The 26126-nt window shown below is 38.3% G+C and overlaps 1 protein-coding gene across 1 annotated transcript in view; it reads left to right on the top strand.

Moving 5' to 3' along the window:
- The first annotated feature begins 641 nt into the window (after window positions 1-641).
- The window catches only part of LOC128727516 (protein dachsous), a 28174-nt gene continuing 2689 nt past the window's right edge, over window positions 642-26126 (top strand). Inside the window, exons 1-11 of the mRNA XM_053821434.1 lie at window positions 642-2471; window positions 19095-19275; window positions 19352-19840; window positions 19908-20524; window positions 20602-21067; window positions 21146-21648; window positions 21734-23234; window positions 23472-23844; window positions 24043-25181; window positions 25303-25608; window positions 25715-26126. The exon at window positions 25715-26126 is cut by the window's right edge and continues 2689 nt beyond it. Of these exons, the coding sequence (XP_053677409.1) occupies window positions 642-2471; window positions 19095-19275; window positions 19352-19840; window positions 19908-20524; window positions 20602-21067; window positions 21146-21648; window positions 21734-23234; window positions 23472-23844; window positions 24043-25181; window positions 25303-25608; window positions 25715-26126 (7817 nt within the window). The remainder of the gene's footprint in view (window positions 2472-19094; window positions 19276-19351; window positions 19841-19907; window positions 20525-20601; window positions 21068-21145; window positions 21649-21733; window positions 23235-23471; window positions 23845-24042; window positions 25182-25302; window positions 25609-25714) is intronic.

The following is a 26126-nucleotide window of genomic DNA, read 5'->3' as shown; positions in this document are numbered from 1 at the left end:
ATATATACATATATATATATATATATATATATATATATATATATATATATATATATATATATATATATATATATATATATATATATATATATATATATATATATATATATATATATATATATATATATATTCGTATATATTGATATTGATATCAATATTGATTAACATTCGTTGCGAAATTAAGTATTATTTGTATTTATTTTCAAAACTTTTTACTTGCTGTTTATGAATAATTCTTATGAATTTTTATGAATAATTTGCTTTTTATGAAATAATTATTGTTAAGAGTTTTTTTTATTAAAACTGTTTATAATATGCATTAATCAATTTTCCTGTTTTTTTTTTCTCCAGTGGTGGAAAATCTTTCTGTACGAGCAGTGAATCAACAAAACCATTTCCCAGTGTTATAAATAAGATATACAGCACAAGTTTTGGTAATGATCTATAATACGAATTTCAACCACGACGGCTGTCCCCAGCAGAAGTCGGATGTATATCCAACTGCACTTGTTACAGGGCTCTACAAAAGCAGTAGTCCAAACTAAGCAAATTACCAACGGCACGAGGTACTCATATATATATATATATATTTATACATACTCGCTATTCAATCTCAAAACAACTAGGCTTAGTGGTGGGAGATGGCGGAACATAAGAGTAGACACGGTTATAATAGTTGCAGTAATCGGCACAGAAAGATGTCGCTACTGTGGCTTTTACTTATGATATGTGCATTCAGCGGGGATAGTGGAGGGGGAGGAGGGCCTGGTATGTTTATGCGAATGGCCGTGGCTGAACACGTGCGAGAACTAGAAGTAGCGGAAGGTGTGCCGATCGGGCACCAGATCGGATTCATTGGGGAGTTCCTGAACGAGAACGGTGGTGACAGTGGGCCACCGTATCTGATTGTCCCAGTGCCAGGCAGTGCGGTCGACACGGACCTGGCGATCGATCATACAACAGGCGAGATCCGAACGAAGGTGGTGTTGGATCGAGAGAACCGGTCAACCTATTCGTTGGTAGCTATCCCGTTAAGCGGGGAGAACGTGCGCGTAGTACTACGCGTGCTGGATGAAAATGATAACGCCCCTACATTTCCAACAGCGCTTATGAGTATAGAGTTCCCTGAAAACACCCCCCGTGACGTAAAACGTACACTAAACCCAGCGCGAGACGCAGACCTCGGGCGTTACAACACCCAACGGTACGGTATCGTATCGGGAAACGTGAACAATGCGTTTCGACTCTCGTCACACCGTGAGCGAGATGGGGTCCTTTACCTGGACCTCCAAATAAACGGATTTCTCGATCGCGAGACGACACCGGCCTACAGCCTAGTGGTGGAGGCGCTCGATGGTGGCAGTCCGCCACTCCGCGGGCAAATGACGGTCAACATTACTATCCAGGACGTAAACGATAATCAACCGATCTTTAACCAAAGTCGATACTTTGCGACCGTCCCTGAGAACGCGACGCTTGGTACAACAGTGCTGCAGGTCTTCGCCACCGATCAGGATGCAGGCGAGAACGGCATGGTGGAGTACGCGATTAACCGGAGGCAGAGCGACAAAGAGCAGATGTTTCGCATCGATTTGATCACCGGCCTTATATCCGTCAATAAGCCACTTGATTTTGAGACGCGTGAGTTGCACGAACTGGTAGTAGTAGCTAAAGATCGCGGTATGCAGCCGCTGGAGACAACCGCGTTTGTCTCAATTCGTGTGACAGACGTCAATGACAACCAACCGATTATCAACGTCATCTTCCTCAGTGACGATGCGACGCCAAAGATTTCTGAATCTGCTCTTCCCGGGGAATTTGTAGCGCGCATTTCTGTCAATGATCCAGATTCACGTGCCGAGTATTCCAACGTCAACGTAACACTGTCCGGCGGGGAGGGTCACTTCGGGTTGACAACTCGCGATAACATCATCTACCTGGTCATTGTTTCACTACCTTTGGATCGCGAGGCTAAGCCTAATTACACTCTCAGTGTTATCGCTACCGATACCGGAAATCCTCCATTGCATGCCGCGAAGGATATCTTCCTCACCGTGACCGACATCAACGACAATGCGCCCGAGTTCGAGAAAGAGGTGTACCACGCCAACGTTATGGAAGTAGCTGACCCAGGGACGTCCGTAATTCAAGTGACGGCAATCGATCGAGACGAAGGCAATAATTCGGCCATCATTTACTCACTGCTCGATACACCCGATACCCACTCACACTGGTTCCAAATTGACATGCACTCCGGACTCATCACCACTCGAGCGCACATCGATTGTGAGACCGATCCGGTGCCACAGCTGATTGTAATAGCGCAGGATAATGGTCGGCCAGCGCTTTCCTCCACAGGAACCGTGCTCGTCACTATTCACGACGTCAATGACAATGAGCCGATTTTCGACCAAAGCTTCTACAACGTATCCGTTTCCGAGAACGAAACCAAGGGGCGTTGCATTCTCAAGGTAGGTCCTTACAATAGGAAGTAAAACCATCGATTAACTTATTTAACAGGTGCATTCTATCGAAGTGTGGAATTCTCAATCATACCCTAAAGCCAAACACATCCAAGTCAATGTCGACGGTTCTTGTAAAGAAGTATTTAATGTAATAAGTGCTAAAATTCACGAAAGTGCTGCACGAATGCGCCAAAAGCACACACGTTTTTATGTATCTCCCCAAACACTCTTGCACATGGGGTCAAAATGATAATAATTGGATTCATGTTGCCACCCAAACGTAAAATCGTGTTCATGGTTGCAAATTCACCCTCGTTCAGCTAACTTCAAGCTGTACGTTTCGAGCGTTTGAGGTTTAGATTTTCTCTCGTTCTACACAAATATTAGAAAAAATGATCAACATCATGTTCCTCACCGAAATGGTATATACGTGTCCGGCGACGATGTCGCACCGCCTAAGGGCAATATAACGCACTCCGCTCTTGCTGCACGGTAGCCTTCATCTGCTCAGTTTCGATTGATCAGATCGGGAAAGATAAATTGGTTCTTACCGCGCATATTTGATAGCTCATTGCACACAATCGTGCGATAAAATTAACACGATCATCTTGGTCTTGTACAAGTGATTCGCAGTCACAAGTACCGCAAGCGATTGCGGTATATATATATATATATATATATATATATATATATATATATATATATATATATATATATATATATATATATATATATATATATATATATATATATATATATATATATATATATAAATCTACCTGGAAAGATCCAAACCTTCTTCGTAGCATTATTTTTGCCAGTTAACTTTAATCAACTTTACTTTTCATTGTGCAAAACTACATTTTCAAGACGAGAAAATATCGCTATTGGGCAGAGAGAAACTTGTTTTTCCATCCCTCCTAAGGCGCAGTTATTCGCTCACGTAGTCCGCTCTTCAAACATTCCCTTCACACTTGGCTTACACGGTCCAGCACCAGGAAAAATTCTACTCTCGTGACCACCAGCGGAATTGGTATCATACCCTTTCCCACCTCATTCTCGTTTCCATCCCTTGTTAAAACCACTTTTACGGCAACTACCCACAAGTGGAAAAAGGATTGACCTCTTCCACTGCGTCTTTGAACCGTAGACTTGCTGTATCAAACGAACTTCATCAATGCTTCAGTAGTGGTGTGCAGCTAAAGAGCCTTTTAATGGGCCCTTCCATTATACTATTTCGCTCTCATTCTCCCGTAACTTGTTTGCTTCTTTCTCTCCCGTATATACACATAAATACTCCCGCGAACACCCTTCTCACGTGCGTTGGCATGTGGCAACCCTTCGCCCAGAACGTTCAAGAAGAGCGTTCAAGGGAGGAACGGATATCGGAGAAAAGATACTCGAAGAGACCATCGATCCAGTGATGGGCTGTGCTGTGCCACCTCACATACCGGAGGATTCCGAAACCCCAGCTACAGAAAAAATTACCTTTTATAACAAAACCCCAAGCCAACGTGTAGCACGCTGCTTTTTTAGCATTTCTTTTAGCCCGCGTTCCATGCTGCATACATACCTTGTCTGCTACGGCCACCGACGCTTTCTTTCTCGTTCTCACATCTTAGGGCTCTTCACTCGCACTCTCCTTCGCGCGGACACATTCTCCACTTCGTCCTGTAACCTCCGTATCCTACTTCAATGGGTCGTTCTTTTTTCGCCATCTTCTGCTGCCAGTTTTTGAATTGTTGTTCACATTTCTCGTTTTGTTTCATGGATTCGTTTCATGCTGATGCACATACATTGCTTAAAGAAGTAAGCAAATGAGAGGAAAGCAAGAAGTTTGGCTACTGCAGTTCAGTAAGGACGGAGCAGCCCTGCTTCTGGGTTGCTAGCGATGATGACTAGTACAAATGATTAAGCTGGCTTTCTATTTGTATTGGTCATGGAAAGATTGCGCGAGTTTTTACGAATATACCTTTTCCCGCCGGCGTTTCAGCAAAGTAAAACTTTTCCTTTCACGCTCAAACGATTCCATAAGAAACAGTAAAACCTATTCAATAAGAAACAGTAAGCATATACAATTTGCAAAATTATATAACTTACACAACGCTTTATACCTCCTACCTCCTATCTCAATTTTAGATTTCGTGCGCTACATATTATTATAAATCCGTTCAATATGCGATAGGAAAAATATTCGAGTGTCTTTTATTTCTCAATTTTCAATGATCTAGCAACTGCCATGTTGAACCTATTCGTTTGTAAGTTTTATTTGAAATCATTTATTAGTATATCCTCAATGTTTAAAGTAAGTGGAAAATCCTACATGGACTGGCGAGTAGGTCGAAAAGGTGCGATGAGAAATTTGTGCCCCTGCAAATGCCATCACGTGATTGCATACTCTCGATGAACAGTCACACCTTACGTCTGCCACTCTCCATTTTTTTCTTTTTTTGTCAACGCTGTCGAAATGCTGTTTCCTGGACGAATGTCACCAAAACTCTTTTGGGTTGGAGGATGGTTTTTGATCGCCTGGTCATTTCGGTTGAACGCAGGAATGGGAAGCAGAGATCAAGGACTCTGTTTCGAGAACGGCACAGCAATTTATTTAGTTTTGTATGTTTTTATTCTGAGAACAATTTTCTGTTCCTTTCCTGATTTACCAATGCATGCTTTGTGACCGAGAAGCAAAATCGCATTGGTCGAGTTTTAGTTCTGATTTCTGCTTTATTCCGTCCTTTCATCTTTTTGTTTCGTTTCGTTTCGATTGATGTCTCCACGCTCACTGATCGAGTGGAAACGCGATTGTTTCGTTTTTTTTCGACAAAACCCGCGCACAAACGAATCGTGATAGGATACGAACACAAAGAAAAAGCTCGATGAAAATGGAGCAAAGAACGCATGGGTATACAAAAAAATGTATGGAAAATACATGCACTCGGAGATGCGATGATTGGCAGTAAAACTGTTCAAGCTAATGATGCTTGACTTTTCCTTTTCGTCAACCCGTAAACTGGATCGGAACAGCGAAAATTTTTCAGAACAACGGCGAGCGCAAGAGAAACAGAACAAGCATTTATATTTCCGGGTGTGGTGCCGGGAGTGGTGTAGCAACCAGCAGAACGTGGCTGGAGTAGCTTCGATCGGGTCCACTGTTTTTCTTATTTGTTTGCGTCTTTCAATTGTGGCCGGTTGCGATTATCATACCTTTTACGAAACCCCGATTTCAAAAGGTGAAAATTGGCAGCAACTAGCAACACCGGCATGTATTTATACGTCGCACTAGTTGATATGAGTGCACGTGAAAAGAAAATTTAGTTTGTTAACCGAACTGAAGGACCTCACATCTGAAATGGTAGGCGTCTTTAAAAGTATAGTTCAGATATGAGCCTATTATCCAAAGTAATAGGCTATGTCGTTACAAGACCCGTAGCTAGTACGCGAGTACAATTCAATTTTTTTGCATGCTTTTCCAAAATAGGACAGTTAACCATAGCTCACTTAATTTTCTATTCCGACGGTCTCAATTTTGTAACCCTTCCAATAGCCTAAAACTCCACATTGGATTCAAGAATGATTTCTGTTTCAATAAAATGTACTTTAATTTACCTTTGATGGTGTCCTTTTATAAGTTAGCTGTCTTAACGAAGAGCAATATGTGATGAAGTAGAAGTCTAAAAGTACCCTTTATCTTAAAGAAACGACCCAGCGTCGATGATTAGATTAAGAATTTCAGTTAACTATTATGCATCAGTCTCTGTGCCAAAAGAGCGTTCAGAAACCCGAGAACCCGTATAACGAGATCGAAAACACACTCAGGAACTACTTTGGATGTATCTGAACTATATTTTAATAATCATCAATTCATCATTTTCAACATTTGAAATTTTTTTTTGCAATCGAACGATGATTCTATCAAAAGCTATGTAAAGACATGAAATAAACCAAAACTATCAGTAACGTCTCCATGTAAATTAGCCAGAGCTAATCTTTGCACAAATCCCCTACAAACTAGCGTTGGTAGCGTGATTTCTGAGCATGAGATCAACTAAAAGTGAGATTTCCCCAAGAACCATTAAAAGCGGTAACCCCAAGGAGATTTCCAATTTAAAAATAATTTGAGTTCATGCATTTCTATTTTTCCTTCATCTTACCATCATCTTAAATAAACCCCTTCTAAAGATATGTTCAGTGAAAAGGAACAAAACATAGTGTTAACATTTTTACAAATCCAACTAGTGTTTTCCTGTGCAGATTTCAGACAGATCGGCCATTTTTTTTTTAAATAAAAGTAAATTATAATTCAGAAATAAATTCAAGAAAACGTAGGAACTGACGCAGCGTTTTGCGCGATACGACTGGGAATTGCGATTTATCAAGCCCAACGAAAGGACATCCAAAAGTTATTTTTATTATATACTGCTTTAAAAAATACGACTTGAAAGAGATTAGACGAAATAGATAATAGCCACAGCAACCATCGACGTTCCAGCAGCCAATGAAATCGTTGGCTCGTCAAGTTTGTGGACAATGCAAACGAAAAACCTTCCGGACGATACAATCCAATATTCCCATTGAAAAGTCTGCTGCGTTTCCTGTGTTTCTGCTTCCTGAAAAGATCTTCGTTTACATTCCCGAAACTCGTATCATCAGCATGCCGACTCTGGTAATGATGACGATAATTTATTTGCTTTTGTCATCAAAAACTATCGCAGAAAGGAAGAATTTGCATACTCTTGTGCTTTTCAGATCTGTCAGCGCAGAATCTGAAAGCATCACAATAGTGCTAGCCAGTATGTGGTAAGCACACTTCGAAATTGAGTACAATTTTTGTAACAAAGCAAGAAAAACAGTCTACTTCACGGAAACAGTCGGACGTCGAAAAATTGAGTAAATGATCATTGGTAATAGTATACCATATTAATACGTTTTAATAATCATCTAATATTGGTGAAAAACTTGGAATAAAAGCAACATTTGTCTTTTCAACGTACATTAAGCATCCTTTTTCCATATTCCATTTCGTGTACGTATTCCTCTACAGTTCTCAATTTTTGAAGTAGCATAGGGTCTAGCTTATTTGATGCAATATTTTTGCTTTATTATTTAAATGCAGTGTACTGTTTGTATTTTGAGGTACCATCTCAAGCTATTTGTGCTTCAATACTGTCCCCATTTCTATTTGCGCCCCCACGATCGTGGGTAAAGCTCTTGGATATGGTTTGAAGAACTTCTAACTAACTGAATTGGTTAGATGTTTTAATAAAATACATTGATTAGAGAACCGCAACCGCAACATTAGATTGATAAGTGAATTTGTGTAGAGTATGAAACAAAAAACAATATATTCAATACACTTGTCCCGTGTCAGGAATGGAATTCTATTCATACCATTACTCATAAACAATTTAAAAAAAAACTATCATATTATCATATGAAAATCGATGTTTTCGAAATTTATTTTATCCTGCAATAGGGCTTTAAAGTTCACCGCTTAGCTCATTATCGATTTGTATCGCAGTATTTCAGTATCCATTTTCAAAAAAATAATGAGAGTAAACCAGTGCTCATTACAAATTAGCAACTTTCTGTGTCGAGCCATACAGTCATCCCGTCACTTTTCAAAAATATAAAAGATCAAACAAAGACGCAATCAAAAAATCAAATAAAATGACCGACTTCCGTTGACGAGCAATACATATTAGTCTCCCAACTACCGGCTTGAACAGTCGCGTTTCCCATGGCCATAGACATAAACGAAGGAATGTTTTATGTCCTTTTTTAGGAAAGCATTTTGAAGCATTGAAGAAAACACGAATGCCAGAGCGCTGTACACAATGCTACAGCGCAAATGATATGAATGTGAATAACAACCTTTGTAAACCGAGCAGCGACGTCCGATTTCGTCTTGACTGATTTCAAAATACTATTCCCACTGGTGTGGGACCGGCTATAGGCGAAGTAAGCCATGGTCAGTGGGATACGATCGCAATCTCATGTCCAAGCAACCGATGCCGAAGATAAACCCCAGTGTTTGGTACCCAGTGGATTCGGAAGCTCCAGCCTCAGGGCTATTTCCAAATCGGACCGCTTTTTCACGGGGTCTCCCCATCAAGTTGATTGTGCTGTTTTTCTAAAGTTCTTCTTCGCACCAACAACTACTCTGATTTCTTTGTGGTCTGTTATTTTCTTTTCGTTTTTTAAACGATTTGAATGTCTTTCTCTTGTGCTGTCGTTAACTTTCTTTCTACTTTTTGTATGTACTGTTTTATCAGACGATCCAGACCATGCCTTCAACGGAAGATGGGCCATATGTGGTCATCTTCGATTTTCACTACACTCATCTGAAATAGTCACTTGAAACACGTCAGCTCTACGCCTACTTACAAATGATGCCAGGACAAAATAGTTGTTTTATTTACAAATGTAATGTAGAAATTTTGATCATTTGGTTTTAACACGAAATTTTTAATTCGGAATGGGACACACTAAGCTAATTTCGAATGAACAGTTTATAAAGCTATTAGAAAGAGAAAAATAATGCCGTCTATGTTAATTAATTTATTATATTATAAATAACAGAAGCCGTCTGCACTAAATTGCATATCGATCGAAACAACGCGAAACTTGAAGAAAATATCTACTTGAAGAGATCTTACTAGAAAAATCTACTACTACTAGAAGAAAAGTGAGAAGCCCAGTGTGATCCACCAATCAAACTAATTTATTTTTATAACGAGATTTATTTTATCGTTTCAAATATTGCATATGGCTAAAGCTGGTAACAAATTTGGAACCGTAAATCAACTATCAAACTTTAATTCTCGTCAATTACCAAATATCTTTCATCTTTACGCATATCTGATCGAATGAACTTATGAATTTTCGTTAATACTGTATATTACTAATTCTTAACTAAAAACTTATATACGATCAGAATCCTCATATAATATATTAACTTACCGAAAATTTTTAGGGTTGATCTTGCGTTTATAATGTATAAAATTTATTTTGTAAATACATCACCAGAAAAATGTTGTTTAAGATATTGATATAAATTCCAAAAGAAATTTATCAAACACTAATATACTCTCATTCCTGTTTTCATCAATAGATAAGCATGTCTTGTTACAGAAAAGACGGGCAGAAATGTATACATACTGGCTTTAATACTTGGCGTCATAATAATCCCATCCGAGAACAATCTGCAAAAAATATTACTTAACGCTCAGTTAATTTTACAGATCTTGTTCTTCAATAATGGTGTGCAGTTTTGACAGTATTAGCAAAATTGTTTCCTTCTCTCTGTTAATTGATATCGATAAAAGCACGAGATTACAGCAATGCAGCACTCGTAGTTTAAAACGTACCGAAGCGAACACGATGTTTTAACGGATACCGGGATTCGAGACCATGACCCTTCCCAAACTTATGATTATTGATCTTAATTCTCATCCTTCAGCAATTAAAAAGATGAGACTTGGAAAATTTACTAGTCAGTATCCTTAACAACATTGAAGCAAATTTATGTACCCCAATACTTTAGAAACGATACGTTGACCGGCAAACGTCTGGGTTTTAAAGTTAGTTATTTTTCCTATGTCTGAATCACATTCTCTGGCTTAGGCAGATTCGCAATTCTCTCTTGTGAGTTAAAAACTTTCTTTATTGTTATCTTTACGAACGTTGTTGTTTCTTATCTGCAATTTCTACTTAGAAAATTCATCCCAGCCTGCCACGTCTCCTTAAAAATGATTTAAAAGAAATGCATAAAGGAATTTAAAGGAAAGAAAGTAGCAATAATAATAATCTTTCAATAAAATAAATGAAAAAAAAAAACAAACTCTTTTTTAATAATGAAGGAACGGTCAGACCAGTCCATATTTTGTTAGACATACAATTAAACAAACAACACACACTGAAAAACTGTTTATAACTGTATAACACAACTTTAATCTAAATATGGCGAGGTTTTTGCTTAAATAAATAACAATAACACAACTTTAATAATAAATAGTTACAATAGCTCCCAGGTCAAAGATTTATATAAAAAAATTAAAATAATGAAGAAGACTGATTATAGATTTACTGGAAAATAATTTTGATGTAGGAGCTTAATCACGACCATCAAAAAGTAGCGAACTCTACCACATGTTCTTGTGAGCAACAGATTGTACATAAAGGGAATTTTGTCAACGTGATGATTGAAATCGATGGCTATGAAAGAAGCAGAAAATAGTACACTTAGTATTCGTTCTCAGAAAAATGTGGATTTAATTGTCACATTTTCATGAACATCAATAAGCAACAATGATCATTTTGTTGTAAGGATTAAAAGATTTATGTAAAACAAGCATTATATTAGTAACTATCCCATATGTCGAACAATCACTTCTGATAATGTTCATAAAATGAAGTTACGTTAAACATGTTTGCTGTAACTGAGTAGTAAGATTGCTTACACCTGTACCATCTGTAAAACAATATGAAAAAAAAAATTTATTACAGTCGTTATACTTAACAAATACACTACGTTTATCTTTCATTTCTGCAATACTTTCAATATTTCAAAAAGTCAAAATAAAAAAAACCAATGCTCAGCTATCCATGCCCCAACGCGCTAATCATACGTTTGAATATTTTTTTACAATTTCTACTGTGATTTATTTTTATAATCAAATGCTATGATCGACTAAAATAACTAATGTGAGCCGCACAAAATTACACATTGACCGAGTTTGTTATGCATGATGCAAATTTCTAATCTATAAGAACATTATCCTCGTTCAACCTACTCATGCAATGATGCCCATTCTCTTTCTTTAGTAAAAATTGATATGAAGCTTTGCCAATGGGACATACTAAAGGCACAAGTATGCCGATTGTTCCCTTTTTCCACCAGGATAAATTCATTACATGTTATCATAAAATTAATTCTTGTTCCTACCACTTGTTGTCTGAGTTTGCTTTAAAGAGTATCACATCTTTCAGAAATATCATATGCCGTTCATAACCGCCATATATCGATTTTAAGACAGGGTTTGGTCCTATTCTTCCATTCTCCTTCTTACGCACCAATTCCTTTTTGTCTTTATCGATTATCCATCCAATAAAGCATGGTATTAAAAGTTTATAATGATGAAGAATTATTTTGCACTTTTATTTTAACTTTTTCTTCTCTTCATGAACCTCTATCTCCAACTTCAACTATTTCCCTCTCTTTCTTTATCTCTCACATTTTTCTCTTACTCTCTCATTACCTTTCATTCTTTTTCCTGTTTTTGTTACTCATAGTTACACACACCCATACATCATACACGTATTTCTTAGTGATCACTCTTGCAGTCTTAATAGACTCACGGATCTTTTGTCCAGTTGGGGAGGTATCACAGCGGCATTGCCGTAAAACCTTCCTCAAAGGGCAAGTCCGAGCAAGAAAAATCAAAAAAGGGAAAGATCATTCCAACAGTATATAAGTACAGCGAGTTTGATGTTGCTACTGCACGTTGTGTTGCACTCGCACTTCAATTGGTGCAACCGGTGAGGATCGCAACTGATTGCAATGGCGGCAGGTTCACCGGCAACAGTTTCCCATTGATAGCTTTTCTCTCTTTTTCTACTCAAAGCAGGACACTGAATACACATGCAATGCTTGTTGATAATTCCAACGTGCCCCCACGTTTTCTCTCTTTTCACCATAGGTTTTTGAGTTAAGTGTTTTTTTGGTTCTTTTCTTTAGTTTTCTTTGCATTTCTATGTTATGCTCTTGTTTATTCACTCACTCTTTCATGTTTTGACTAAACCCTGCTTTTACGATGGAAATATATGTATCATTTGTTCAATATTTTCAACGAACCTGGACAAACTGCTTCAGAGCTTATGTTTTGTTCGTTCCTCTTCGACAACATGGCGTGGCGCCAATGATGTTAGTGCTGATAATGGTAGCTTATACATGGCGTAGTCCTTACGACAGAAAATTAATCTAATATGCAAGTGGCAGGGGCATTTGCAAAATGTATGCAACAGAATAGTTTTTTTTGTACAACTTCTGTTATAGCTTTTCTTATTTACATCATGATATAAAGTGTGTCTATACTTTCTTTGGCCCATGCTCATGAAATATTATTTTTTTTCAGAATTGAACGAACAACTTATGATAAATTGTGGGAGGAGTGGTTGTAATTAATGCAATTTGTTGACATTTTGGCACGATTGATTCCATGGGGATATATTCTAATACAGATACATTCATTAAAGTTTCGACGTGTAGCGATATATTCAGCTACAATTAAGCATGTCAGTATATAACCGAGCTAGTTTAAATACATTAGATTGGAGTACTTCTTCTTCTTCTTCTTCTTCACTTTGCGAAATGTGATGTAGCCTTCTATATTTGAATTCTACAGAGACACTTCTAATATATTCAAAGGTTGGCCATTTCTTTATAGGCTCGACTATCTAGAGTCATATGCCTTGCAGTGAAATACACCGGATACAACCGTGCACTTCGAGAAGCAACAATTCTATGATTGGAGTACTTAAAAACCAAAGATTTTATTTTGAAAATTGAACTTAGCTTACATAAACATTAAACCAATAATCTAAACAATATGGTATCGTACCGATCTAAGCGCTATGTATGATGTAATAAACGTATCGGCTTATCAACAACAAACAAATGGGATGTGAATTAAATTTTTTTGACAACCTTTTAATCTCATGATTAACTTAACCAAATTGTTAAATAAAAACCATTTGCAATTGCATTTGATTTTTTTTTCTCACACAAATTAACATCTTCTTTAGCCTGTGTTTTTCGATAAACAACACATCAGGCAGCACTGTTGGAATGCAACTCTATTATCTTATCATAATCAATTCGAAACCAGTACAACTGATACCAAACTTCCAGATAAGGTTGAGCACTCGTAATACGTATCCCACTCATTTTGGCGTAGTTCATACTGTTCCTATCATCATAACTGGGCACACCCCACTGAGACTGCTGATATTGAAAACTATACTAAAACCAAAGATGCAGACTTTCCTTCTAATTGCATCAGCATTTATTGCTATTTTCGTTGTGCAACCTAGTCCAGCCGAGGCGGATATTTATTCAGAAATGGCGACATGTGCATGTCACCTTCTTTATCGGCCAGTATGTGCAAGCAACAACGAGACCTATTCGAACGAATGTGTGTTAACATGTGCCGTCAATACGCCAACTGGCCGCTCCATTGGACTGCACAAGGTAAAAGATGGTAGCTGTAACGAAGATCTCTAGTTTGTTGCGGTGCATCGCAACATTTGCAAGGAAACACATTGTTATAAAAAAATGATAAAAATACATTTTCTATGCATTCATATTCCGGTTTGTGTTTCTCTTTATTGTTAAGGCATTTTCCGATGCTAAAATTGATCCTAGTGTGGTAGCGTCTCTTACAATTTTAAAAACAGTAAACCGAAAATATTCCATTAAATTGAATCCAAGATCCAAGATCCAAGAAGCTCGGTGGACATGGTTGAAAAACATGGAATAAATTTTAGTATTTTTATACAACAGTGGAACAAGTAAATAAATAACAAATCTATAAATGAAACTATCTTATCATTTCTCACATTTGTCGTATATCAGTACTTTTCATATCAGCTGCAATTAGGCAAGATTTTGAAGTTTTTTTCCATCCTCGTTACACGTCATCATGTGATAACGCGTTTTTTGAAAAACGATAGGAACTACTTCACTTCAACTTGACTACAATTTTTATTCTAACTTGTACTCGATGTTATCTTTGGCAGGTCATATCTTTATTTGTGTTCGTTAAACTTTTACGTCGCAGAAAAGGGCTTAAGGCACTTAAACCAACTTAACAATTTTGCTTTTTTCTATATCTTTTGATAACGAATGTGTCGTGAAGAATATTTGGTATATCATTACCAGAAACACTTCACATTGAATCATAGCTTTGTGCAATGCTTGCCACAAACAACTAAGTGATTCTTTACCAGTTTTCAGTTGATAAATTGTTATAACAAAGCTTTCATAATTTAAAAAGTACAAACATAGCAAAACAGTTAAAAGGCATATAAAATGCGGCTAGGGACTCTATCCTTGGTTCTGATAATCGGTGTAATCCTTCTACTCCATCAAACCGCATACGCCAGACGATCTACACATGGGATTTGTGCTTGTCCTCGGATTTACGATCCGGTTTGTGGTACCGATTTCATTACGTACGCCAACCAGTGTCTTCTAGACTGTAAAGTTGAGGAGAAGGCTTTTGAATCGATCGATTTACGTGTTTGGCATCACGGTCCCTGCCAAGATTTCCTAGAAGAGAGCATTGAAAAAAACGCAAGATAATGTAAGAACTGTGTGAATAACCCCATTAGGTTGTGTAAAATTGTCAATAGCAAAGATGAATTTTAAAAATATATAAAATAAAAAAACGAAAAAAATTCATAGTCTACTTTATTTTGAATATTAAACATTACTTCACTTGCAAAGAATAGCTTTAAAGGTGACAATGTAACATTAATTGCGTACTTATTGCAACGAAATAACAAATTCAACTTATTATTGGTTTACTATCCACTTCACTGTGAGAACCTGGCATATCACCAGATACTAATTTCGTTAAAATTTTACCAATACGAAAACATTTAATTTCAATTTTATCGTTGCTGGTTCCATTCGTACCCAACGACGATTTCAAATGTGGATTCGAAAAAACTGAAAAACATCGGTATAGCACCAAAGTTTAAGGCATACCCCAGATCTTGCTTTTATCTTCAAGCAGATCCAAATGATGAAAAAATAGTTGAATGTATTGCATTACCCAAAATCGGAAACACAGTCCTGCTTTTATTTTTCACATTTTCACCCTTTTATTTTCTTTTTTTAAATATCGATACAATTCAGAATGAACGGATCTTTCCACAAACTACTATTCGTTATACCATTTCATCATTTGCGGTCAAAATAAACATAGCAACAGTCCAACAAAAATCAACATTCCCTTGTTCGAATGCATGCAAAAAAGCAATCAAGAAGTTCAAATCTCGAGTTGCAGTAAATTTACGGTGGAAACGATATGCAGGCAATTTTCCACTCCTCTTTTCTGTAATTTTCGTCTTCTACCCTCAGGGAGAAAATGATCAGAGGGCCCTAAAGGTAAGAGCGGCTGGTGTCGGATGACCTGTCCACAGGGCATTTTTTATGGATTACAAAGAAGACCAATTCGATCAAAAAAGATCGTGTCAAATGATGAGATGTTGCTTCTCCGAGCTTCTTTTCCAGGTTTCCTTCCTTATTGGTTCTCCTGGCACTAGCTCATGAGACTCAGTCACGATAGGGGTTTTATATAAGGCAACCGCCAGTCAAAGAACATTATGATTGCGATGCTATCTCATTTGCGGATGATTTTCATTTGAGTTTTCCTCGGTCTACGTTTGAACACCTTGCGTATCTTAATCAAAGGTAAGCAATTTTTCCACCTGGCAGAAACGATCTGCTTTTTTGTGATCTTATGCCATAGCGTAGCCGCACACAAGGATACAGGCTCATTTCATGAAGTAGCAAGTTATTTACTGATTGAAGGTTGGCCTGATAAAGATTAGAGAGCATTTTTAATGTTTTTTTTTTTTCATAAAGGCCACAAGTGTTTTTTGAAATTCGTGTGGAGCATTTATCTCAACTGGGGGTCTGTGGATCCTCTGTAATGGTGTATTAGATTGCCAATTCTCAACCGCGAAGAAACGCGATGATTTTTTTTTGATGATTTTTTAAGAGCTACGCGGTGAGTGAACATGTAATGGTTTTAATGACCTTTTTGTTCAATTCATTTGTATCTTTCTTTTTAACTTGTAATTAAACCACAGAGAAAAACAGATAAAAAATATACAGGTAGTAAAAGAGGTATTTCATAAAAGAAAATAAATTCGAAAAATATACATAAGGAATGTAATTATAATCGAATCCATTCCAGAAGAAACATATATAGCAACCTTAAAACGGATTTCAAGGAGTCATGTGCAAAATCGCAAAGAGAATTCAAGAGAGAATCAAACCGATCATCAAAAGGAGCCGTAAGGACTTATCCCAGAATTGTCCCTTAAAATCTATGTTTTGTACGTTTTTTTGCTCCAAATTAGAGTATTGATTCAATGTTTTGCTTTGATTCCATAACCATCATCTTTTTTCACTTTGAACTCGAACCGATGAGGTCCATTCATCCATCCGTCACATGATTCAATATTCAATTTCCCAAGCAGGAGGGTTTGAATTTCCTTTTACGGCAATTTTATCTCGTTTAATTCGACCATTTCGCGCGTTTTGTGGTTTTTTCATAAACTCTTTCTTTGGTATGTTTCTGATACGGCTACTTATTTTTGTGCAACGAAACATGACCGTTGTTGCAACACGCAAGATCCAGCAAGATGAAGAACCGAAAATTCTCAACCGTGCCGATCGAACTATCAATTTGAAGACACAGTGTAGCATTTTGATTAAACATTTTATTGGGAACATTATATATATATATATATATATATATATATATATATATATATATATATATATATATATATATATATATATATATATATATATATACATATAAAGCGATTATTGATCATCATAGGATAGATGACCCAACTTTGTTGATTCGTTGTGCCCTGTGCGAACTCAATTTAAAGGGCTTTCGTGGTAAATATTTTTTCATAAACCACTCGGCGTCCCTCAATTACCTTTCCTACTTCATCTTATTGCAGAGAATGATGAAAACCGAATATGTACGAAAAGACAACCTGCAAATACATAGAGCGCAAACTCGATCCAGACCATTGTGCAGTATGTACAATGATACCAGACATAGATACTATTTAGTCTGAGCCTCTCTCAAATGTCTGCTAACACGAATTCGATTCGATTGAATCATCAATTGGATGATTCTTCTCCACTAGCCTCTAAAAGATTGTTTACGTACTTGAGATGATGAACCAAATTTATATATAAGCAAAAATAAATGCTAATGTAATTTATGACATTTTTATCACGTTCACGAACGAATATTTCCATTTTTCGTGTTCTCCTATAGCTCAATTACAAGAGTCCTTTGTCGCGAAATCCAACGTGCCATCTTTACTGAATGTGTAACAACTGGGCAGAGTTAATGAAATAAAGTAAAAAAGAAACAAACATTTAAAAACAACGTCAGTTTCGGTCGCACTCTAATGGGGATCGGCTCAGTTTCCCAAATTTAAATTTATGAAATGAAATAAGTAGATAAGACTTTAGTTGAAATAAATCTTGTCACCTGGGTAACGGGAAATTCAGGATACTCGAAAAAACTGCTATATTTCGTGAACTTCCTTTTATGTCTCTCATTTGGCATATCCTCCGGCCTTACGTATATTTCATGTTGTTTTTATTTCCAACATTATCCGAATGATATTCCGATGCAGTGGATTCCATGGTTTGAAACCGAGTTCAATAGCTGTTCTCTTGATATTTAAATTTTTTTTCAAACGTTTAATCTGAAGATCTATAATTTAAACACAACAAAACTCCAAGAAAATATTCGTATCAAAATAATACAAGAGAGCAGACAACGAGTACCACTCTACGCATTAACATCCAAATTGATTCAACCTAAAATATCGTGCACCATGCAGTTCTGTTCAGGTAGCAATAATATTGGCGCAATTGCCCTAGAAAAAAATATAGCTAAGATTTTATTTGTAGAAAGGTAGAAAAAGGCTTGATGTTGCTTGGAGTACTTTGATGTATCTTCACTTCAAGATAGAACAGAATCGCGCGATCAAAATATAGGCACACATTCGCAATTTACCATCTTTTAAGCATCAGTATTTGACAAAACGAATATAAGAAAAATGAGTGAGAGATGGAAGAAACAAGAAACAGCATTAGGCTCATTTTAGGTCAATCAACAAAATATTTTTTTTTGTCCCGAAAAAGGGAGCGTCTGAAGTAGTGCTTCAAACTACAAACGAAAAAAGGAAAGCCATGAAAGCAGCACATGTTTGAAATGAGATCAGCGCCCTATCGGGCAAGGTTGTATCGAGCCGACAGTCACTGTCAAGTTTTATAAGCAATACAACGATGGGAATCACACGTTCATCAGAGAATGCGAGTTCATCGCGAAGGAAGACGTGTCATTAAACCGGATCGCTAGTGTCCGTATGGCCGTCCTCATAGACCGCGAAGTCTTTTAATGTATCACGCGGGAATAATGGCGATAGTGATGTTATTAAAAAATAATTAGCTCACAATGCCAGCCCATCAATCATTCCCCTGCTGGCAAGTCTGAAACCGTTGCTGTAATTGAAGTTCCCCTATTTCAGCATTATATATATATATATATATATATATATATATATATATATATATATATATATATATATGTATATATATATATATTTATATATATATATATATATATATATATATATATATATATATATATATATATATATATATATATATATATATATATAATACCTGGGATGATCGAGCTGGGATTTTGGAACTTAAATGATCTTAAATTCTAATGTATCGTTTCTTCTATTCCATTTCGATCATCGTTAAATCGATACGGTGTGTAATTGCAGGTATCAGCTACCGACCCTGACTGTGGTGTTAATGCAATGGTGAACTACACTCTCGGTGAGGGCTACAAGAAGAACACTGAATTTGAGATTCGAGCAAGCACGGGGGAGGTGTGCATTGCCAACGAATTGGACTATGAAACACGGAATTCTTACGAGTTTCCCATCATAGCAACCGATCGAGGTATATATTATGCAATCAGCTTCAATTTTTCAAAGGTTGTACTTATGTTTTTTTTTAATTTATTTATTCGCAATAGGCGGCCTCAGTACGACTGCCATGGTAAAGATCCAACTTACCGATGTCAACGACAACCGGCCAACATTCTACCCTCGTGAATACAACGTGTCATTACGCGAGTCAATGCCTACAAACTCGCTACTATCTACGCCTGTCGTGGTGGTTGTAGCTACCGACTCCGATTCGGGCAGCTTTGGTACGATTAGCTACCGCATAGTGGCGGGAAATGAAGCCGGTATCTTTCGCATGGATCGGTTGACGGGAGAAATTTTTGTCACGCGTCCTAACATGCTGTCAAGTAGAACGCAGCCATACCATCGATTGAACATATCGGCCAGTGATGGTGGAGGTCTACGTTCGACGTATGACGCAGAAGTCTTCATTAGTGTAATCGACGCTACACAGCGTCCACCAATCTTCGACAAACCACGTTACACCTACTACGTCAAGGAAGACGTCAAACGGAACACAGTTGTAGGAACAGTATCTGCAACTAGTAGTAATTCAGGTACATGCGATAAATATTCTTCGTTTAAAACATTTAACGTGTTGCATATTTGTTCATACTATCGTAGGAAGTCGAGGCTCGCTTCGATACTTCATTTACTCAGGTGACCCGGACGGATTCTTCGCCATTGACCCTGTATCGGGTAACATTCGTGTGGCAAACGCTTTGGATCATGAGACGAAGCCTCAGGTGCTGCTCAATATTCAGGCCACCAGCGGAGATCCACCTGCATACGGACATACACAGGTGAACATCGATATTGAAGATGTAAACGATAATCCACCTGAATTCGAATCCGGTACGGTTCGCATTTCTGTGCCGGAAAATGTAGAAATCGGATTCCCATTGTACGAAGCAAATGCACAAGACAAGGATTCAGGCATGAGCGGTGTTATAACGTACATGCTAGCTGGACAACCTTATAAACTAGCCGGTGCAGTGCCTGCTGTTCAGCTATTTAGCATCGACAGCCGTAGTGGACATTTGACTCTTGCGAGACCACTGGACTATGAGTCCTTACAACGTCACACACTTATTGTGACTGCGTCTGACGCTGGTACTCCTTCTCTTTCCACCAATCTAACTATTCTAGTAGAAGTACAAGATGTGAATGACAATGCTCCTATCTTCGACAAAAAAGAGTACTTCATCGAAGTTCTCGAATCAACACCCAGTAATTCACAGGTTAGTTAAAATTAGATTTACTGTAATAAGTGCGTATAATCAGAAGAATTTACATAACTTTTTTTTCCATTTCACAGATCCTTCAAGTCAGTGCCACTGACGCAGATACAGGCAATAATGCAAGGTTAACGTATAAAATATTGGGTGAAGATCATCAACGTACTGGAAAATCAACACAACCAGCCTTACCCAATGAACCTGTGTCGGAAATTTTCGGTATATTTCCAAACAGTGGTTGGATCTACCTTCGAACCAAGCTGGATCGTGAAGTCAAAGAACGATACAACGTTACAGTAATAGTTAGTGATAACGGTGTACCAACACTTACCGCGACAACTAACATTATAATAGTAATTCTGGATGCCAATGATAATAGTCCAATTTTCACAAAAAGCCTTTACGAATTTGAAATCGAAGAAAACATGCGCCGTGGAGCAATGATTGGTACCGTCCTGGCGTCAGATATCGATGCAGGTATTAATGCTGTTGTGCGATACAGTCTTATTCCGAGCAATAGTAGCTTTCAAATCAATCCAGTCACAGGTATTTGACATATTGTGTAGCATTATTTCAAATTCGATTTATACCGACTTTTGTGTATAAATAAATTCATGTTTTTAGGGGATATAACTACCCGCGACTCGCTTGACCGAGAAACCAAAGCGCACTATGACCTAGTTGTGGAGGCTCGTGATCAAGGCACACCCTACCGTAGCTCGCGGGTATCGGTACGTATACAAATTTTGGATGTTAACGACAACGCCCCCGACATAGTCGATCCACAGGAAGATGTGGTGAGTGTTCGTGAAGAGCAGCCTATAGGAACAGAGGTAGTGAAAGTGCGTGCAATCGATCGTGATAACGGACAGAATGCTTCCATCAGCTACTCTATTCTTAAAGGGCGGGATTCTGATGGGTACAGTATGTTTTCTATTGATGCGATAAGCGGTATAATTCGCACAAAGATATCACTAGATCATGAGGAGAAAACTATTTATCGGTTAGCAGTAGCAGCAACCGACAATGGAAAACCGCAAAAACAAACGGTCCGTCTTTTGCGCATTGAGGTCCTTGACCTAAACGACAATCGTCCGACGTTTACAAGCTCAAGTCTGGTATTCAGAGTAAGTATCATGCAAATAATTTCGAAGAAATCCATATGTATAGATTAAGAAGAATTTTATCCATTAACTGTTAATATCAATGCAGCTACGTGAAGATGTTGGTGTTGGGCACATCATTGGCTCTATCAGTGGCAACGAGCAGTCCGAAGCAGACGCCCATATCTCGAACATTAATGATTTGCACATCACTTACACTCTTACTTCTCTGACAAACGACGTCATGGAGGGTGCTTTCGATATCGATCGAAACACCGGGAAGCTTGTCGTAGCTCGACAACTCGATAGAGAGCAACAAAGTGAATATCGCATGGAGATACGCGCCCTGGATACAAGTGCAAGCAACAATCCACAAAGTTCTGCTATTACTGTAAAGATTGAAATTGCAGATGTCAACGATAATCCACCAAACTGGTCTAATGATCCGATTGATGTATTTGTATCTGAAGACTGTGTGGTCGGCTCAATAGTGTACAATTTCACAGTTCAAGACAACGACACTGGTACCAACGCGGAAATCAAATATAATTTGTCAAAGCATAGCCAATTGGGACAAAAAGACTATTTCGCCATCGATTCTCTTACAGGCTCTCTTACATTGCTTGCTCCCCTCGACCACGAGGACACACAAGAGTTTTTGCTAATAGTGCAAGCCACTGATCAATCGTCGAATGTTTCCGAGCGTCTAACTACATCGGTAACTGCGCGAATCATGGTTACCGATGTTAACGATAATTCGCCAAAGTTTGTGCTCCCTCATAAACCAAACGGTGTAGTGTACATTAGCGATTCATTAGAAATCGGTCATATTGTATCACATGTGGTAGCAATTGATCCAGACAGTGGAGATAATGGCCGCATTAGGTACACATTTGTCAGCGGTAATGAAGACGAACACTTTGCAATCGATACCGATACAGGCGTTATCAGATTGGCCAAAGCATTCACCAGCAATTTTATTTTGGAAAGCAGCAAACGTACTACACGCAGTGGAAAATACCAGCTCATAATATCGGCTAGCGACCACGGCACGCCACGTTCACGACAAGCTAGGATGACACTGCAAGTTATTATTCAAAATATGACAAACAATCCTCCGCGATTTGTTGAATCTGTTTATCATGTCAACGTTACCGAAAATGTACCTAGTGGGAGTTTCGTAGTACGTGTCGCGGCAAGATCTCATTCCGAGACAAACTCCGGTCCCACATCCAATCTTACTTATGAAATTCCGAAGGGAGCTGGAAATGACCAATTTGCGGTTGATCCTGTTCGTGGTATTGTCACTACCCGTGGCATGTTCGATCGCGAGATGAAGGATTTCTATACGGTTCCAATCTACGTGACAGAAGGAAACCGTTTTAAGAAATCTTCATCGAGTGCAATATCCAACAAGGAAATGACACAATTTGACGTTGCTATACTCGTTGTGCACGTTAGTGATGTAAACGACCATGCCCCGGAATTTTTACAAGGTTCTTGTTATCCGCTAGCCATCCCCGAAAATAGCGAACTCTCGATTATCCACACAGTTGTAGCAACCGACGCAGATGATGGAATAAATGGAGAAATAACTTACAGCATTTCGGGTAAGAAAAATATAGACACATACTTCATGCATCAAATTTGTTTGTCTTGCTAGTTTAAAAATAAATTTTTAACATTTCTCCAAACGGCAGAAAGATTAGTGAGCTGTTTTGAGAGGGTAGAACATATAACGAGCTTGATATACATAGAAAATAGACTATAAACTTAGATTCATCTGTCTTCTCATAAACCCCTGTATTTGACATTCATCGTTTTATCTATTTTTGTTTGCCTGTTAGGAGGGAATAACGGAAACAAGTTCAGTATTGATTTACATTCGGGAGCCATCACTGCTCGACCGCTTGATCGTGAAGTACATGCAAAATATGTGCTACAAATTACTGCCCAAGATCGAGGATCTCCTGTCACACACCAGGGACACTGCAACATTACCATTCGTGTGGAGGATGAAAATGATAATGATCCTAAATTTGAACTGCAGAAATATATAGCAACTATCGACGAAGATGTTCCAATCGGATCATCGGTACTTACCGTAAAAGCAATCGATGCAGATGTAGGCATTAACGCTCGCATCGTTTACTCGTTGGCTAATGTTACTGAATGGCTATTTAACATTGATAGCAAAACAGGAGTCATTACTACAGCTGGGTAAGTCGTTAACAATAGATTATGTCAGAAACTTAAGTTTCTTTTTATTTTTGATATAACATGATTTTACAAGCATAATAATTTAAACAATTTTTATTTAAATTATTTGGCTTATGTAAGAGGTTGAAGGACACTGCACTGTAATTTAAAACAATTGAATAATATGATTTGTTTTTTTCGTTTATCGATGTATAATAGGTTTTTCGATCGTGAACGTAAAAATGTTTATAACTTCATGGTAGTTGCAATGGACAGCGGTCGCTACAATGCACGTTGGCAAAATGTTCCGGTACAGGTAATTATAGCCGATGTTAACGACAACAAGCCAGTATTCGACAAATATCCATTTCGGGAACAAATCGGCGCATTGGTGCAGCCAGGCCAGACCCTTTTGCACATCTCAGCCACTGACAGTGACCATGGCAGTAACGGAGAGATCATATACAGTATAAGTGAAAATGAAGATAATACCAAATTTCGTATTAATCCATCAACTGGAGCACTAAGCGCAATGCAAAGCCTAGCCAGTGAAAATGGACGTCTGCTACACATCGAGGTGACAGCGCGAGATAAAGGCAACCCTCCACAAATCGCAAATGGCTTAATTGAATTACGCGTAGGAGAAATACAGCAAGAACTTCCTGTGCTGCGGTTTCAAAATAATTCTTACCGCATAACGCTTTCGGAAAACACGCCTGTGGGTCGGACGGTACTGCAACTAAACGCCATTCGTAGTGATGGTAGACGCCAGAAGATCATTTATAACTTCGGCTCGGGCAACGAGGATGGTACGTTTTCAATCGATGCAGTAACTGGAGAAGTCCGAATTCGGAACTCGCACAATCTAGATTATGAACGCTTTAGTCGCTTGAAGAACGAAAATATTGAGTTGGTAGCAGTAGCCCGTACAGATGGTACTCCGTTGTTATACGGGTATACGTCAATAAACGTGGGGTTACAGGATGAAAATGACAATGCACCACGCTTCACACAGCAACAGTATGCGGCATCGGTGTGGGAAGGCAACAGTAAGGGGGCATTTGTGATGAAAATCGATGCTTTCGACTCGGATCAAGGAGCGAATGCACGCATCCTGTACCACATTGTGGACGGAAACCATGACAACGCGTTTATCATAGAACCGGCATTCAGTGGCATCGTCAAGACCAACATAGTACTGGATCGAGAGATTCGTGATAAATATAAGCTGAAGGTTATAGCCACTGACGAGGGCGTTCCGCAAATGACTGGAACGGCAACTATCAACGTCAACATTGTGGACGTTAATGATAATCAGCCAACCTTTCCACCAAATACCGTAATCAGTGTCAGTGAAGGTGAGTGCATGGCGTGCATATTTTGTTTAATATCACTATAAGGGTCATTACAGGGTTATCCAAGAGTTTATATTATGTACTCATTATTTTCTTTATATTATGTCTTTAAATTTATTTTAAGCAACAACTGTCGGAACGGTTCTCACCACCATAACAGCCAATGACGTAGATACAAACCCACCATTAACGTACAGTTTTGCTGAGGTATCGGATGATGATGCAACGACCTACTTCGCTATAGATCGCTACAGCGGCAAGATCATCCTAATCCGATCACTGGACTACGAGAACAGGCAGGAGTTTCAATTGCGTTTATTAGCGTCTGATTCGGCGCATGTAGCTCGCACAACGCTTACCGTGCGCGTGATTGATGTGAATGATAATGCACCCATCTTCCAGCAAATTACTTACCATGCCGTCGTTTCTGGTTAGTCAAATTATTTATTGCATCTAACCCTATTTATTCCATCTAACACATGATCTACATTATACGTATAGCTGCCATGTAACGATACATTTTTTTTTTGGCACAGAAAATGCCGATGGCAACAACAATAGGAACATGATGATTCTCACCGTGAATGCAACCGATGCAGACAGCGAGTCAAATGCGAGTTTACGATATTCGATCGTGTCTCCCATTGGTGCGGCAGCCAAAGGCTTTAGTATTGACGAATCAGGAGGACAACTGTTTGCAAATGTAAGCGAACTTGCTGCAAATGGTATAGGTGGTACGTTGTACCTAACTGTTGGCGCCACCGATTCAGGGCAGCCAACTTTGTCATCAACTACGACAGTACGAGTGGAGTTGAAATCTAAAAGCAAAGCGAACCCACAATACATTCAGAGCCATTATAGAGTTTCTGTAAACGAAGATATAGTTCCGGGAACAACAATTATCAATCTTATTCCTAATCAGATCCTACAACAGCAGCAAATGTCAAA

This window comes from Anopheles nili, chromosome 3 (assembly GCF_943737925.1).
Source record: "Anopheles nili chromosome 3, idAnoNiliSN_F5_01, whole genome shotgun sequence".
Lineage (NCBI taxonomy): Eukaryota > Metazoa > Arthropoda > Insecta > Diptera > Culicidae > Anopheles > Anopheles nili.
This window is presented reverse-complemented; position numbering and strand designations above follow the sequence as displayed.